Source organism: Danio rerio, chromosome 20 (genome assembly GCF_052040795.2).
Source record: "Danio rerio strain M-AB ecotype USA chromosome 20, GRCz13ab, whole genome shotgun sequence".
In the NCBI taxonomy this organism is placed as follows: Eukaryota; Metazoa; Chordata; class Actinopteri; order Cypriniformes; family Danionidae; genus Danio; species Danio rerio.
The window spans coordinates 52420738-52439872 of record NC_141040.1 but is presented as its reverse complement, the minus strand read 5'-3'; the positions used below and the strand labels follow the sequence as shown (position 1 = coordinate 52439872).

Here is a 19135-nt window from a genome sequence, read left to right as displayed (position 1 = left end):
GCAGTGTTGCCTCACACCAAGAAGGTCGCTGGTTCGAGTCCCGGCTGAGCCAGTTGACATCTTTATGTGGAGTTTGCATGTTCTCCCAGTGTTGGCGTGGGTTTCCTCTGGGTGCTCCGGTTTCCCCCACAAGTCAAAACACATGCGCTATAGGTGAATTGGTTAAGCTAAATTGTCCGTAGTAAATGAGTGTGTATGGATGTTTTCCAGTCATGGGTTGCAGCTGAAAGATAATCCGCCGTGTGAAACGTTGGCGGTTTGTTCTGCTGTGGTGACCCCAGATTAACAAAGAGACTAAGCAGAAAAGAAACTTAAGAAGATTTAATAGTGGCACAGTGGTTAGCAGTGTTGCCTCACACCAAGAAGGTCGCTGGTTCGAGTCCCGGCTGAGCCAGTTGACATCTTTATGTGGAGTTTTTTCTCCAGTTTCCCCCACAGTCCAAACACATGCACTATAGGTGAATTGAATAAACTAAATTGCCCATAATGTACGAGTGTGAATGCAAGAGTGTATTGGTGTTTCCTAGTGATGGGTTGCAGCTGGAAGGGCATCCGCAGTGTAATACATATGCTGGAATAGTTGGCGGTTCATTCTGCTGTGGCAAGCCCTGATGAATAAAGAGACTAAGCCGAAGGAAAATGAATTGTGTTGTGAGCCACATTTCAGGAAGACTTGGTGTTTTTTAAAGGCTTTTATTAGATAAAAAAACATCAACATGTAATAAACTCTTTAAATCCACTCTCACAAGTTATTACACAAAGTAAACATCGTCACACATCCATCAGCCGACAAATCACAAAAATGAAAGTACTGTATTGTTGACTTTTGTCAACCAATAAAAAGAAACTAAAGCTAAATTTCTTTTGTTCTCCGTGTTTATAAAACATTTCAGGCACAAGTAAAGCATTCAAATTATGCCTATTTACTTAGTGTGCATGAATTAGTGTTTAGGTTCTGTTTTTATGGTATATATCAAAATGCAAAGGACTAGTATTTGCAAAACTAGCATTTGACTTAAATCCAGAGACTATTGTGCATTTCACAACATTGCAATTGAATCAAATATTAACGCTTTCTGCTTAAAGATAAATTAACATTTGCATCACTGACAGTTGTTTTTTTTTTTTAGGAAACTTACTTGACACATTAAACACTGGAAAACAGTTGTTCATACAGTATTAAAGAAATGCTTTTGCTTTATTTCCAGCAATGTCCTCCATCACACTGTAAAAAAACATGCAGAAATCAGTTTACAGTAATGCACTTATTGGAAGTCTATTCATGTGTGTGTCATGCTAAAGTAACTGAAATCTGAATATAACATATGGCAAGCTCAGACTGGATGTTTTTAAGCTCTTGATTTTGACTAGACAAATGCCGGCAATAAGAGGCAAATCAGTGCTTGTTCACGAGAGTATCAATCACACAGTGTGAACTATCAAAGATTAAGCGCTTCCGGCGAACTGTATGCCAATGCAAAATTTGGCGCTGTTAAGGGCTGTTTTCTTTAAAAATCAGCGATCTCCACTAGCCGAGTGATATCTGAAATAAAGTGGGTACAAGAAGCACTGCATTAAATTACATTTTCCCCCGCCATGTCTTTTTAATATGAGCATTTATTTTACCCCAGTATATTCAATGGAGCTTCTGCGCTAGCCTGCCGATTCTGACAGGTGCGTGCAAGTAAACGGCTTTTTGTCTCGTTTTACGCTTGAGCAACTAAATAATTGCCAAAGTTATTTAACTGAATGTATTTTACCGAAATTACAACATCAATGCTGTAAAAGGAACCGTATAAAATGGAAAAAAGTTCACAATAACAGGTCACCGGAAGTTTATCAGTATCAGTATAGCTCGGCAAATACCCTGTTCTGACTGATAATAACATTGGCGATTACCTCCAGCCAATGAGAGAGCAGCATTCACTAGTGTGGGTATCTGTAGGCCAGCAGGAGGTTGGGGGAGAAGTTCCAGGGTGTCTGTTGGGTCCTAAAGTTTAAAAATGTCTTAAATCTCGAAAACAATCCTTAAAAAGTCTTAAATTTGCTGAAACGTGTTGTAGGTCTTAAATCTTTTTTTTTTTAAACAGGTCTTAATTTTCTTGTTGATGTAAAGCTACTCAATCTGGCCATCACTGACATTCCACAGGGCTCGAAATTGCAACCATTTTGGTCGCATATGCACCCAAAAATTTATTTATGCGACCTCGAAATATATTCGGGAGCACTTGTGCGAGTGCTAAAAATTGTTGTGTGCGACCAATTTTTACTGCAAAATGTTCACCACATGCACGGATCCGGGAGACATTCACGCAGAATGCATCTCTAAGCTCTTTGTCTGCACTTGAAACGTGAAACGCAGCTCTTAGGAATGGTTTAAAACAGTTGTCATGTCGACTTGCTGCAGTAAAAGCCAAGTCCGTAATGCTTGCCCCACCTTCGCGCTCTTCTTATTGGCCCACCACTGCTCTAGCACTGAACGCGAATGATTGGTTAATATCAGCTGTCAATCACTCAGTCAGCGCCTTCTTGCTTGGGATGACAGAGAGAGCTACTACCGCGAAAAACTAAAGCGCTTAAGATGAGAATGAAGATAACACTGACAGATTTTGTTTTAGAAACCATGGCATCTAAAGTTACAAATAATAACACATCTTACTAGTGATCATGTGCTGAATGTTAATCCACCACCGTCTACACTTTTCCAAGAGTGGATAAAAGACTTCCCTTGGCTTCAAGTCCGCTATGAAAAGTCTGTGGGATGGAATTTTCAGGTAACTGTTAGCCACATCTAGCACGAGAGCTTCTGTTTAATCCTTCATATATTCGCCAGATGCTGTCCACCATGCAAGGGGCAGCTATATGTCAAATGTAACACCACGTACACCATCGTAAATGGGCTTACACTGATTAAACTAATATCGCTACTCATGAAAAGACCAGTATTGCTATTAACATGACGTATGCATATAATAAGGCACAGTATATGTCAAAAGCATCAGTGCAATATCAGACAGCACTTGTGAGAACAGCACAGTTATACCGTTAACAGATTCATTTAAGTGTGTGCAGGGCCGGTGAGCGCTCCGTGTATTTTTTGCTCACTCAGTTCTGTTATAAAAATCTATTTTCTTTGGATAACGGGATTTCGTTGAGACATATTTTCCTCACGCTTGCATATATATTTTTTTGCTTGTAAGTTTGATTAGTGTTGATTTTAAATGCAATAAATATGTTTGTATAAAACTTGTAGTAACGGTGCTTATAAATGGTGGGTGCGACTAAATTTTGACTGATGCGCCTACATTTTTTAAGTTACAAGCACCGGTGCTACCAATCAAATGGGTTAATTTCGAGCCCTGTGGACATATATATTGCGATCGTGATTTTCGAAAGTATTAAATCGCTTCGTAAACGTTTATAATTACCATTTCATAAGTCTCTCCATACAGTTGAATGGAGCGCTTGGACCCGGAAACCACTTTGCTTTCACACTTAACAAGCCGATTAAATGTATTAAATTATAATATTTTTTGATAGGTCAAATAAAAAAGCCATTAGAAAAACGTATTAGTGTTTAGCCCTGTAGGAGTCTAAAATATAATTAATAATGCTCTTAAAAATGTCTTAAATTTAACTTGGTGAAACCTGCAGAAATCCTGAGGTAAAAGTGTTTCTTTTCGGTCTATTTGGACCCAAGAAATGAAGGAAAAACTAGTGTAAATCTGGCAGGAGCCCCCGTGTCTGTTTGACGTGTCTTCTGAGCACACAACCGGCTCGAAAGAGAAAAATGTTTAAGAAAAAACACTAATTCCCCTCAAAACCCCGGTGAACAAAATAATTCATTTTCTACCCCACTAAAGGCTTCTTTCTCATTAAAGGGTAATAACAAAAGATATACTAAGTGACCTCGCGTTATTTCCTTGTCACTTCTTGGGTTTGTTTGGTTGTGAGACGTAGTTTGTGGACCGAGACAAAGTTGTCGGTGATTCTCCTATTGTAAAGTCATGCAGTGTGAAACCCCCTGTCGCCGATCCATCTTGCAGTGTAAACACAGCAGCGACTGCACACTACCCCAGATAGTCATGCAGTGGGAAAACATCTGTGATGCCACTACTTTGAAAATCCTACAGTCTGAACTCGCCATTAGTAGCTGTTTTATCACATTACTCTCATGTAAACGTCAATATTATATGACTACTAACGGCTAATTAAATCATAAGCGCATTTCAGTAATCCCGACCAATGCTGACTTGGAGGATGTACAGTATAACATTAAGAAACGAGCATTTCTTTAACAAAAGACTTGATTAGAAAACAAACAAAGCAGAAGGTTAGTTGTAGGATTAGACAGAAAAACAAACGCTGAAGAAGTGGATGCAGACAAAACGACTATCGGAGAAACTGAAGACATTACAGACCCTTTCCAAAACCTCACATAAAGTGCAAGAAAAGCCAAAGACTTTTAGTCCTGTTTGTCTAACGGTGTCTGTTTGTGACGAGCGCTCCGTGTTTTTCAGTAGCTGTACATGGAGAGAGGAGCGTCTTCCATCATATCATCCTGAAACACACAGAGAACAGGCAAGCTATGCTTATAAAAGCATTTAGACCATCAAGCACTTTTTAATAGAGTTTCTTTACGTGTATGTTCAGTAATATCACTTTTATGGCAAAGAATAAGTAATTTTCCTGGTCTTTAAAGTGAAATCTCTCAACATAAACAAAGGAAGCTGAGGAAAAACTTCATTTTTGCTGGAAATTTCAGACGGCACTCAGGTTTTTGCATCTGAACTCTTCATATCTTGAAGAGTTCATAGCATCTTCAAAATGTCTTTCTTTGTGTTCAAAGGAAGAAATAAACTCAAACTCAAAGTTTTGATGAACTATGCCTTAATCATATTAATTGTGTTATTGTGTGTTTTATTGTGTGATTGAATACAGAGAATTCAGAGGAGGCGGTCACATTAGCTGATGCATTTTCATTATGTATAGATTTAAGGCCATTTTATACCTCAACGTGTAAACATTTTAGACTTGACTATATAGTGTATATATGCAGTTTTGTCTGGTTCTTGAATCTGATTGGCTGATAGCTGGCAATATTCTACAATATCAGAACTCGTACAGCCTCCTCACTCTTGTGTATTACTCCGCCTACATAGAGTGACAGCAAATCAATAAACTCACTACAGTTTGACAAATATTGCTACTGTTGGACAACATGATGTACTTTTAAGGCTTTTTTTAATCAGAAATGTAGTTGTTTAGATTGCAATTATGCAGTTTATTCATAAGGATAGTGCCTATTTTAAACATTTATAATTTTGGAGATTTAAAACGTCAGCATCTATCAGCCTGTCATACTGAGCAGAGCAAAGACGTCTGACGTTTTGCCACACAATGGCGACAGAGACCGCATAATAAGTCCTTAGGAGAGGAAAAAACAGCATAATTTTAAACTACAGCTGATCAAATCATTATTAAACTGGTACATGACTTTATAAGTCGATCTCTTTTGTATGTTGTAGTGCTGTATTTATACCATAGTAAATGTAGTTTATTAAGTGCGAGATAGGACTCGCATATCAGGAATGTATGTATTTTGTGTTAGCCCATGTTGTATAACCCCAAGCTTTGGTTGGCTTTTTGGTTGGCCATGAGTATCACACGAACAGCAGTGCGATATGGATGTATATCGTCAGCCATATCACACTGCTATTCTTGTGATATTGCTCATATATATATATATATATATATATATATATATATATATATATATATATATAGTTCAGTATAGTTCAGTATAATCCTATATGAGCTCTGTTTCAAGGAATCATGTTTTGAAAGCATTTTGAATTAAAATCCTATATAACAATATAACATAAACTATGCTGACTAAAATATATTTGACTTTACTGGTACATAAAGTTTATTTAAATGTGTTTAGTGTAGTTTATGTTTGTATTAAGTAAACTATATATTTAATATACCATTAAAACATTAATAATCAGAATTTAATACATGCTAATTAATACTACAATCAAATTTATGGTGGTTTTGATACACCTATCCTTAAGAAGACTGGCTGTGACACTGCTGAGTTGTTGAATTATTGGCCAATTTCTAACCTACCTTTCCTGGTTAAAGTTCTTGAGCGTCTGGTTGAGGGTCAACTGCTTAACCATCTTCAAGTAAATATTTTGTTTGACATACAGTTAAAGTCAGAATTATTAGCCCCCCTGACTATTTTTTTTCATAATAGTTTTAATAACTCATCTGTAATAACTGATTTATTTTATCTTCGCCACGATGACAGTAAATAATATTTAACTAGATATTTTTTAGGACACTTCTATACAGTTTAAAGTGAAGTTTAAAGGCTTATCTAGGTTAATTAGGTTAACTATGCAGGTTAGGGTAATTAGGCAAGTTATTGTGTAACGATGGTTTGTTTAGTAGACAAACAAATTTAGCTTAAAGGGGCGAATAATTTTGACCAAATTTGGATTGGCTACTCTGGAATCGTGCTAAACTGGTTCACTTCCTATCTCTCAGAACGTTCACAGTTCGTCTATTTGGGTGGTTATAGATCACAGATGGTCCCTCTGTGCCAGGGTGTCCCCCAGGGGTCAGTACTTGGTCCACTCTAATTTAGCATTCATATGCTCCTTCTTGGACAAATCTTGCACAAATTTGGTACTGGTTATCACTGATACGCCGGCGACCTCAGATTTTTATTAAAACCTCTCCTAATTTATCTGCTTTAACGTTGACAATGTCTGTTTGATGGAAATTAAAGCCTGGAAGCAACAAAATTATCTCAAATTAGACTGTTGCAAAACTGAGATTGTATTGATTGGCACCCATTCTAGGGCTCTATTGTGACGATCCATGTGCAAAGTGCAAAGCTCAGGGCCAAAAGCATTTAGGGCAAGAATGAATCTACCTTTGCTCTTTTAAGGACATAAAAATCCGCTTTGCGCTGCAGCTAACAGGTCTATCAGGCTTGAGCTTATTCTCTTAATGAGTTATGGGTGTGTTTTGAGAATGAACCAATCAGAGTCTCATCTCCCATTCCCTTTAAGAGCCAGTAGCGTCACTCCATGGCGGATCTGCTATTTACATGGTGGACTTTGTAAGTAGAAAAACTGAACGCTTCACTAAAGAGAAAACGGTTAAACAGAGCATCTGCAGCATGAGAATAAGAGATGAGCCTCACCATTCTTTACTTTCACTTTCACTCTCGTGAATAGGGAAACAAGTTGTACTCACAGACATCCATTAGCCTATACATAATTAATTTTGTTTAATAGGCGCAAAGATTTGTTTCAAAACTATTTCTAAATTCAGTTCTAATTTCCAGCAAACGAATAAATGAACAATAACAACGAAGTGTGTTAAAAAAAACTTGAGTTATATCCTAAAACACATGCTCTGCCCCATATGGTCTAAAACCTGACAGGTGGACAAATCTAAGCTTGTTTTTAATAAAACAAATATAAATATGCATATAATAAATAATACTGCTAATAATAATAACATTATGCCTTTGCAGAAATGAAAACCACTCTAGAATAATAATGCGTTTAAATTTTGTCTTATACAAATTAATTTTTTAAAAAGTTGGGGTTTTTTTTTTTTTACTCTTCATATTCATTTTCAAAACGGGGTCAGTTTGACTCGAATAAACCTAAACTGTGATTTATTTATTTATTTATTTATTTATTACACCTTTTAAACAACCAAATCAAGTAAACTTTTTTGTTTGTTTTAAGAACAGTGTTTTAGGAACTGTTTTATGTCCCTGAGATGAAAGGAATGTGTATTTTAAAAAAAAAAGCAACCATCCCCTGGGGTCACCATGACTCCGTGGGTGGATTAAGAGTTAATAATGTTTCCTGAGAAATGCTTTTCCTGTCAGTGTGTTTTATGACTGTGTCAGCCTTTATGTGCTTGTTTTCAAGTGAAGAGTCCTACCATGGGAAGATCCTGAAGTCTGCGAAACTCCGGCCCGCTGTTTGTGTTTCTGAATTTCAGGAATACGAGCACCGACACGATGGCAGCGACCACAACGAACGCTGACACCAGTCCAGCCAGCAGCGGGTCAGTGGACACTTTGTTACTGTCTAGAAATCAACAAAGAGAGAACAACACTAGCAGATTTTTCTGGAAAATATGTAAATGGTGTGTGTCTGTGCAGTGACGCACACAGACACACAAAGATGCCTCTGTTGTGGTTGTGTCAGCTCACAGATGAGAATGATGCTCTTGTTTGCCATTATCACACTATCTGCTGTCAAACCTCCATTCACGTCCAGATTTATGAGGATTTGTTTTGCCCACGACAAAAAATGCAGATGTGCGCTGTAAATATTTGCGCGTGTGCAGCTGCGTTTGGACACAAAGGCCTCAGCAAAATGAGTGACTGTGTGATTATTGATATCACAGTAATAAATCTTGTTTGCATTGAAACAAACAGGCTTTTTTTCCCGCACAAAACGCTGCATCCAAAAGCAGACATGAGAGGATTGAGCAGGAACTCAGGCCTTTTGTCCTCACTGACAGCTTCAAAATCACAGATTAGCTGAATATAGTTACACACTTCCACACAAGCCCGCATTTATTTAGTCAGAAATGCAGGAAAATTGTTTTTAATTTGGTTAAAAAAAAAAAAGCTATTTAATGATTAAGAAACAATGTCGATTACTACTTTCTATTCATCAAAAATAAATAGTCCACAATGTAAAGTTCAAAAGAACAGCCTTATTTTTTTTATTATTAGAAATATTATTATTAATATATAACTATATAAGCGGTTTAAAAAAAATCTTATTCATCATTTTAAATAAAATAAAAAAAGGCAACATAAAATAAGTTGAAATTAAACACATCAAATTGGCTGTACTAATACACAGTGTACTTGAATGTATTAACTATAATAGATTTATTAAGAATTAATACATCACAAGTCATTATTGAAATATCATGGTTTTCGTGGAGTCTTAAAAAGTTAAACATGCTTAAAGTGTATATACATGTATACACGTGTCTGTGTGTGTGTGTGTGTGTGTGTGTGTGTGTGTGTGTGTGTGTATATATATATATATATATATATATATATATATATATATATATATATACACACAGAGAGAGAGAGAGAGAGAGATACACACACACATACATACATACTTATTTGACACAGTAATTTACAAATAAATTGTTAAAAAATCATACAATTTGATTTCCAGATTTTTATTTTTAGATTCTGTCTCTTACAGTAAAAATGCACCTATGATGAAAATTGTAGACCACTTTATGATCTCTAAGTAGGAGATATTGAAAAATCACAGGGTGATAAAATACTTATGTCCTCACTGTATGTATATATATATATATATATATATATATATATATATATAGTGGTGGGCTGTTATAGCGCAATAAAAAAATATCGCCGTTAATCTATTCTCAAAGTTGGGTTGGGAGCTGGGTCTATTTTACGCAAGCTATGTTGACTTTCGCCTCGATATTTTAGCGCGGATGTATACCTGACTGGTGAGCCGTCTGACAAAAAAAGTGCCCTTTTGAATCAAATCAACAGGATGCCCTTCTGGATTTTTCACTTACTTCGAAGGCACTACTGAGTACTGAGATGTTTATGTGAAGTGCTTTCATGTAAGAGTTTCCTGTCATTTTGGGTGACGTTAACTGCAGTTTCGGTAACTTCAGTTTCACTTTCACTCATGAACATTTCATTTATGCTCCCGTGACAGACTGGAGTATTAGACACAAATAAGGAGTAAGGACTGGTGAGAGTGTTATGGAATTTAATAACGCACGCCAAATGCAATGAAAAAGACTTTCACATTTCGAGATGTGTGTGAGTTATGTGTGTGGTATATATGCATTTATTTTTCTCCCAAGTTGAAATTCTTAAGGTGTGCCATATTTATTTTTTACATATTTTTGATTGTTTATTGTTGCTTAAATCCAGTCATTTTAGTAGAAAGTCGCAAAATCACCGGAAAAGCACAAAAAGTATGTAAAAGTAAGTTTTTAAATATAAAAATAATCAACATTCAAGTTGGTTAAGTGAATTTTCTCAGGCATACCAACAGAAAAGAAACTTGTTTTGGAAGTGATTTATTTGTGAGCTTGGATGGACGGACGGACGGACGGACGGACAGACAGACAGACAGACAGACAGACAGAGATAGATAGATAGATAGATAGATAGATAGATAGATAGATAGATAGATAGATAGATAGATAGATAGATAGATAGATAGATAGATAGATAGATAGATAGATAGATAGATAGATAGATAGATAGATAGATAGAAAGAAACTTGCAAGAATGGACTTAAACTCAAAGCAGGAACAGGCACTATGTTCACTTACCGTCATCTCCGATGTTGAGTTCTGATGGGGTGTCCATGTGTGCTCTGGCCTGGATGGGACTGCTGCTGTTCGTGGTCGTCTGTGCGTTTTGGGTCGCAGTGGATGATAGGTCAGCTCTTGATTCTGGATTGCTGGAGTGTGTTGTTCTGCTGGATGCAGTAGTGATGGTGTGGATGGTGGCGCTGAGGCTGGTTGGGGACTTATGGGTTGTGAATGGCAGGAGTATAGTTGGTGTTGTTGTGTTGGCTGCTGTGTGATTCTGCACATGGGACACATCAGACTTGTTTTGGCTGGTTGTGACGTTGTTGGAGAAACTGATGTCCTCCATTGGGGTTGTTGAGTTCACTACAATTCCTGATGATAAAGTAGACATCTGTGTCAGAACTTCAGCAAACACATAAAACATTGAGCAACTCCAGATTTCTGAAATTCTGGCTGGTATAAGGATCTGATGGCAGGAAAATTTTGAATAAAAATTCTGAATGAACCACCAACTTATCCAGCATATGTTTTTATACAGCAGATGCCCTTCCAGCCGCAAACCATCCATACACACCAATTCACACATACACTATGGACAATTTAGCTTACCCAATTCACCTATACCTCATGTATTTGGACTTGTCGGGGAAACCGGAGCATCTGGATAAAACCCACACCAACACGGGGAAAACATGCAAACTCCACACAGAAATGCCAACTGACCCAGCCGAGGCTTGACCCAGTGACCTTCTTGCTGTGAGACGAACATGCTGCCCACTGCTCCACTGTGCAGCCAACAGTAAACATGTCTGGCTAAATAATTCAAATAAATGATTGACTTCTGCTGTCTTCATTAGTTTAAAAAACAGAGATTTCTTTACAACATGTCTCTGGATCTCTTTATGTGGATGCTGAGTAAGCCCCTGCACTGTTCGGGTCTATAGCATGCTTGGATGTTGGTTGTTCAAGCGATTGTTTTTTTTTTTTAGATCTTTCCTGAACCGTGGGCTGACGAGTAGCTTTTGATGTGGAGGGTACTTTTCCGTTAGAGATAGTGTTGCCCTAATAAACTAAAACAAATAGTCCTAAATACACATACAGCAGGGAAAAAGAAGTATTGAACATGTCATGTATTTTCTTGGGAATAATATTTGTAAAGGAGCTGTTGACATGGGATTTAACCAGATTTTTGGTAAAAACCCAAACAACACAAACATAAAAATAAAACAATATTTGTTTTAATAATATTTTTATTAAATAAAATAAATCTGAAAAATGAGTTTTGTGTAACAACAATGACAGAAGGAGAAAGAACTGAAGTGCTGAAATGTGTTTAATACTTTATATAAAAGGCCTTTTTGGTGATGGCAGCTTAAAGACGCCTCTTATATGGAGAATGAAGTCACATGCATTGCTCAGGGGTGAGTTTTTACCAGACTTTAACAGAGTGTGAAAATTTTGATGGTTCTGTGGGTCTCGTCTATCAATCTGAGCTTTATTTATTTTTATTCTCTATTGGATTGAGGTCTGGTGATTGGCTGGGCCATTCTACAGCTTGATTTTCTTTCTCTGAAAGTATTTGAGAGTCTCATTGGCTGTGTTTTGAATCATTGTCCTGCTGAAATGTCCACCCTGGTTTCATCCTTATCCTCCAGCTAATGTAGATGTTGGACTGAATCAGTTAATGCTCATTTACATTGACAAAGGGCAGAGAGTTGCTGAAGAATACCGAGAGATTTCAGCTGCTGTTTGGGCTTTCACTGCCGAACTACACCTCCTTTTCTTTATGCGTTCAATACTTTTTTCCTGCGTCATTTTATTTTATTACACAAACTTCATTTGTAAACTAATTAGATTTGTTTTCTTTGCATGTGTGGATTTCTTTGGTTGTTACCAACATCCGGAGAAAATCTCAAGTCAAATAGAAATAGCCACAGGATGTCTGTTCGTGTTTTTTGCATTAACTTAACATGTAAATCTCTCGCACTTGATGCTTCTTCTGTGTCTGGTGTGAACGCAGCATTAGACACTGGCTTGACATTGAGTTTTGGTCACCTGTCGTCACGACCTAAATCTAACCTAATATTAATGTCTTATGATGTTGTGTGCCTGCTGGGCAATCATTAAACGCACTACAGAATGTTACGTTTACACACACGTCCACAAATTACATGTAAATGCATCGTCTTTTCACAACGTAATACTCACTACTCTTGAGTACTTTTAAAAGGTCTACTCTTTACTCATACTTCAAATAATATTTACAACAGATATGTTTACTCTACTTGCACTACATTTTTAGTCAGATAATGGTACTTTAACTCAAGTATGATTTTTCAGTACTCTTTCCACCACTGGGTGAAAGTAAAACACAAACTACTTTTTTTCAAGTCTAAAATAATTCCTTAAAGCAGTGATTTTCAAACTTTTTTCACCAAGTACCACCTCAGAAAAAAATTGTCTCTCTAAGTACCACCGTAATCACCAGTATTGAAATAAAGTAGCATAGTTGGCCAAATTAGGGAGCTACAGCACTGCACAGTTCGAAAATGAGGCAGAGCCATATTCATTCAACGAAATTATATTCCATACAAAATATGAAGCTGTCCAGTCGGTTCTTGTCACGTGACTCGTGATGCGGCATTCTGAAAAGTTAAGATGTTTTCACCTGGAATACACAAGCACGTCGTGCTGCAGTACTCATTTTGCTAGCCTGTGGGTTAAATTTTGGCACTCAAGTGACCGAGATGTAACAAGAGAATACTGTCATTTTTCAAAATAAACGATTTTTCAAAATAAATGATTAAATCCTTCAGACTCAGATTATAAATGAAACGGAATTAATTATTTTTTTGTGCGGCTCGGTACCAATTAATCTATAGAATCTATAGATTGGTGCCGGTTTGTGGCCCGAGGGTTGGAGACCACTGCTCTAGAAAGTATCAGCTCTGCATGCACTCTTTCTCTAGTTTTGCGCCAATTGAATTGTTTTTTGCAGCTGATGACGCGATGCACTAAAGTAAACATTCTAAGTACAGCGCTTTGATCGTAGGTTTTAGAGAACAGCCAATGCTGATCATATCGGTGTTATCGTATGCATCAAATGATTAAAATCGTATTAATTTTTTCTTTCATTACTCGGTGATTCATCCGCGTACCACTAGAAGTAAGCCCGCGTACCACTAGTGGTACACGTACCACAGTTTGAGAACCACTGCCTTAAAGAAACTACTAATTATATTGTAATCAACTGATTTTCTTGTGTAGCTTATATACATACTTGTTTAGTTAGTAGTTTAACAGGGCAGTTTTTATCACTGGTAGAACATACATTTTGGTAAAAAAAATATTAAAATGGTAGAGTAAAATATTTTAACACAACCATATCCATGCATGTTACTTTAACCCGCAGGATAAAAAATAGTGACAATCAGTTAATTTTGTGGGAAAACAACAGACTTGGCAACCCTGCAGGGTCCCCTACCCTCAGTCCATCATAAAACAACCACCATCCACAATTAAGTCCAATTCCAGATGGTTTTTCCTGTGATTTGTCTGACTAAATATCACATTTCAGGAGTTGAAAGGATTTGGAAATGCCTTTAACAAAGACTTGAGGAAAAACTGAATCACCCAGCAAACTGTTGAACAAGCCGAGTCATGTGCTCATGAATTTAACAGAGAAACAAGCCCAAAGCGGCGTTTCATCTGTCTTTATCTGGCTCAGTTTGTATGTTGTGTTGTGCAGTTTCAGTGATTTCACAACATTTCTGTCAGCAGATCTGTCATATGCTGCTGTGTTTGTGGATTTATCCTGAGGTCTCCATGGAAACATGCTAATAATTACAGTTTTGCCCACTGGGGACGTCATGCACCCATTTTTTTTTCTTTCTTTTTTTAATGGGCAGCAGACCAGTGGCGATCGAGGCTTATACTCTACTAGACAAGATAAGACTTGATCAAAGAAAAGAGAAGATTAAAACACCTTTAGCTTAGGGATGGGCATTTCTGATCATTCTTCATTTTGATTAATCCACAGGTTTGAGAAACGAGTAATCAATTAATCTGGGGTGGAGCTTAAGCAAGAGGCGGGGCGTGTGTGCGTCATAGCGACAATTACATAACATTACATTTTTAAATAATATTTTAGTGCACATCTTTTAATGCACAAGCTTTGTGCCAGATGGGACAGTATAGTGGGGCTCAACGTAACTTATTAAACATTTGAAACCTTTAACAAAACTAATAGGCAGCAAGTCTTTTGCTGTCATTTCTACTATTAGCTGCGTCATATTTTCTGCCCTACATGTGTCGTATTTCTGTGTGATGGTCAATTCTGAATTTCTTATGCTCATCTGACTGCTGGTTGTGGCACCGGCATCGTCTCCTTTTTTGTGTTTATGTGCAAGATGGTAACGCATCAAACTCGTGGAGTTGTAGACGAGTGTGGCGCTGCACATCTTACACTTGACTGTTTTTTCGTCAAGTTTTTTAAAGTGTTGCCAGACATCGCTTCGCACTTTAAAAGCCATAATCAATCTGCTCTCCGGTCTTGTTTCTAGACCGCAACTTCCTGCAGCCATAACCATTCATTCATTCATTTTCTTGTCGGCTTAGTCCCTTTATTAATCCGGGGTCGCCACAGCGGAATGAACCGCCAACTTATCCAGCAAGTTTTTACGCAGCGGATGCCCTTCCAGCCGCAACCCATCTCTGGGAAACATCCACACACACACTCATACACTACGGACAATTTAGCCTACCCAATTCACCTTGTACAGCATGTTTTTGGACTGTGGGGGAAACCGGAGCACCCAGGGGAAACCCACGCGAAGGCAGGGAGAACATGCAAACTCTTCACAGAAACGCCAACTGAGACGAGGTTCGAACCTGCGACCTTCTTGCTGTGAGGCGACAGCACTACCTACTGCGCCACTGCCTCGCCCGCAGCCATAACCAATCAAATATTAGACTACGGCCCAAATACCAGCATAACAACAATCAGAAAGAATGACAGCAATTTAATTTTAGAGCCAACTGATCATCGTTTTTATGCTCGATCGTCGCTGATGCGTTCGATTAATCGAATACTTGTGCACATTCCTACTTTAGCTAATAGTTATTAATCAAAGAATACTATGTAATGGGGTCATTCATAATGTACTGAATATCTGCAAACAATTATGAGAGTGCAAATGGGGATTGCAAAAAGATTGTTAGGCATAAACTCAAAACAGCAAGTTATTGTTTTAAACTTGTAATCGTATACTCAGAATTGTGAAAACTAAATTGAATTTAGAGATGTAAAGAGATTCATAAGTGAGACTGAAAACAATTGATGATAATGATTACATTTTACATAAATTCAGTGTTTTTAGAACTTTTAAATATCAAATAATCTTAGAAATATACTATACTGGGTAGACCAATTTTGGGAAAATTATGGTCAGAAATAGCCACTGAGTTTATTATTTCAGTTACATTTAAATGGGACCAAATTTATCCCAATGTTGAGTTTGTCCATATTTGGGTTGAAATACCAGTAGTATTGACCTTATTCTCAAATGTGGAAGTGCGCCTGTTTTCGCGATTGTCTAAGAACTTCCGTTTCAGTCGCCTATGGGAGAAATGACAAGGAATAATAAACGGCAAAAAACGGTCAAACTACTTGCTCTACAAACAAATGTTTGCATGACTATATAGACCAAGTAGAATAATACAACATGGACATATCAGTTTGCAACATCAAACAACGAAACGAGCAGTTTTTAATGTCTAAAAATGAATGGAAGTGAATGAGACCGGAAGTCTCGTGCCAAAAAGATTCAAATGGCAGCGCCCGATCGTCTGCGGAGAATAAGGTCAATAAAGACCTTTTTCCTTTCAGTAAAGGAGTATTAGATTTATAGGAGGGCATTTTAATTCTTATGCACCAAATGTGAGCTCCAAACATTTTCTTGAAACATGTTCAATTCTTCTTTCATCCTTTGCAATGTTTCCAAATTGCTTTGTAATTTTTTATAACAATTTTTTATCTCTGTATCATATTATTTTCTGTGGCTGATAAATAAGGGACTAAACCAGAGTAAAATTAATGGATGAATTATAAAACTATTACTGTAAAGCTGCTTCTGGCCATGACACATTTACCCCTAAATGGTTATAAAAGGCGTGTTTAAGGGATTATATGCAGCATCCTTCATTTATTCTCTAAGTGAAGGCAAGATCTTCTCTTAAGGTTCATATTTAGAGGGAAAATGTGCTCAATGCATTATAAAGCTTGACGCATTAGAATCGGTGCTCAGTATCAGCCGATCACCAAGACAAGGAATCAGTACTCTGTATCGGCTGCAAAAATACTGATCGAAGAATCTCTAGCGTTGACCCAACTTAGCTGTCAGAGCAGCAATACTCCCTCTGGCTGTACAAGACTGATTTAGGTCAGTAAATACACCCATTAAGATACACTACAGTGACAAAAGCAGATAATAAAAAAAAAAGATATAAATGCACATTTTAAGCTTAACGCTTGTACAGTTTAAATAAATGTTCAGTTTTTTTACTGCAGTCATTAAAAGAAACTAATGAACACCATGACTCTTTAGCTGCGTCCCAAATGGCACACTATGCACTCATGCACTATGTACTTATGCACTTACACACTCAACAGGATAGTATATGTATGTAGTGTCGTCCCAAATGGCACACTAATGTTTTTTTACTAAGCGGAAATTCAAACCGTTTCCCTGATGACGTTTGACGGTCGCCAAATCAGTGAAATAAACACCAGAATTATCAAACAAAACCTGCCGTGAGTATAACCGCATACACCATAGGGAGGCGCTATAATCACTCTAGTAGGAGAATTTTGCATTCACCATCCAAAATAAATAAAGTTATGAAACATGTGCGCCCGATAGCTCCGCCCCTTCCGCTACGTGAGCAAACCTGTGGTCGTTGAGTGCGTGAAGTGTCCATCATTACACACTTCATTTTAGCGGCTGAATGAGTGCATCATCCGGGTATTTAAAGTGCACTTATTATGTTTAGAGTTTTCAGTGTGAACACACTACTTACACTATTTATACTACAAAATGGCGTAGAAAAGTGCATAAGTATGCGATTTGGGACGCAGCTCTTGTGTCGGTGTCAGTCTAAACAGCCGGGCCGCACCACGCATTAGTATTATTCTTATTAACAATAATACTAATATTTTAGCATTTAATTAAATGTGATGCTCATAGTTAATTGTAAAGTTTGTCATTTGCACGTTTTTCTAATTACAAAATGTATACTTAAGGTAATGTGTTGTGAAGAAAGAAGTAGCTTTTTCTTACAGCAGCTTTTTCTTCATTGTTGCATTACTTCACTGTAAAAAATGCTGGATTCCACACAATTCCTTCATGTTGTCCCAACACAAATTGATTAATTTAACTTAATTGTTCAACATAACAATTAAGTTGCCCTCCTAAAAGAACTCAAGAATTGTGATGGATCATCTTATTTTAAATAAGTAGTTTAAACAAACAGCAAACAGTGTTAAAAGTAAAAAGTGTAATATATATATATTTTTTTTTGCGAATTAAGGGATGTTTTTGAGAAGTTAGCGATTCTAATACTTCAAGCTTTATAATCCATCACTGCTTTCTCATATGATACTTAAAAATGCGGTAAAATGATGGAAAACCCAGCTAGTGTGTTTGACAGAGCGAGTCTGTGCATGTGGAATGTGTGCGTGTGTGAACAGCATTCAGTGTATGTGCTTTCTGTGTCATGAGGAGTCAAACTCTCACACTCTCGTCAGATCTCACACTGCGTTTCTCCTTCTCACACACTGCCTTTATGTCTTCATCCATTTCTATTGCCATTCAGAGCCATTGATTGTTTTATAAAGGATCTATTTTCTCAGGTCAGGAGTAGTAAAGTGGTTTTAGGGAGGAATTCATATAATGAAGTCTTTCATTTACTCTCTCTAATGTGGTTGTAAACCGGTTATGTCTTGTCTTGTCATTTTGAATTATGAAGCAGCATATCTGAGAGATTTCCAGGAAAAGATGACTTAGTTAATAGTCAATAGTCAAACCGAGAGTGAGAAAAAAAGATGGTCCTTAAAGTACCTGTGAATTCACATTATTACACGGCTCTCTGAGTAATTAATTCACGACATTCTGTTAATTGGATAACAGCCACTGAAATAAATAACACAGGCTTATCTTTCATCGTAATTGTTAGTGAATACGTTCACATCCATATTTACATATGAATTATTAGCCCTTCTGACCTTCCGATCTGACCCCCTTAGACTTTTATCTTTGGGGTCATCTGAAGGCAAGTGTCTATGGTGTGAGGATACAAGATGTGCAGCACCTGAAACTACGGATAAGTGGTCAGAAACTTGTAAATAAATCGTGAAAGAATACTTCAAAACCAAGCACACCATTGTTTTCCTTGTCAAATTCCCAATAAGTTTGATATGTCAAATGACCCTCTTCCTATTGAAAAAACAAGATGGCCGACTTCAAAATGGCCATTACCCATCTTGAAAAGTTTGCTCCCTCACATATACTAATGTGCCACAAACAGGACGTTATTATCACCAACCATTCCCATTTTATCAAGGGGTATTCATATAAATGGCCCACCCTGTATACTTTAATTGCATTTAACCTGCGAATTAGAATAGAAAATGTGTAAAAAGCCCACAATGATGCTAGCATTTAGCACAAGTCAACACATTTCTCCTTTCTGGCTG

General features: G+C 37.2%; 1 protein-coding gene across 2 annotated transcripts in view; it reads right to left on the bottom strand.

The window, feature by feature from the left end:
* Window positions 1–677: 677 nt before the first annotated feature.
* Window positions 678–19135, bottom strand: part of LOC100002633 — a 37968-nt gene continuing 19510 nt past the window's right edge. For both annotated transcript variants that reach the window (XM_087298951.1, XM_087298952.1), the window contains 3 exons: window positions 10402–10755; window positions 7978–8126; window positions 678–4561 (listed from right to left, as the gene is read on the bottom strand). In XM_087298951.1, coding sequence (XP_087155077.1) covers window positions 4517–4561; window positions 7978–8126; window positions 10402–10755 — 548 coding nt within the window. In that variant the 3' untranslated portion in view covers window positions 678–4516. The remainder of the gene's footprint in view (window positions 4562–7977; window positions 8127–10401; window positions 10756–19135) is intronic.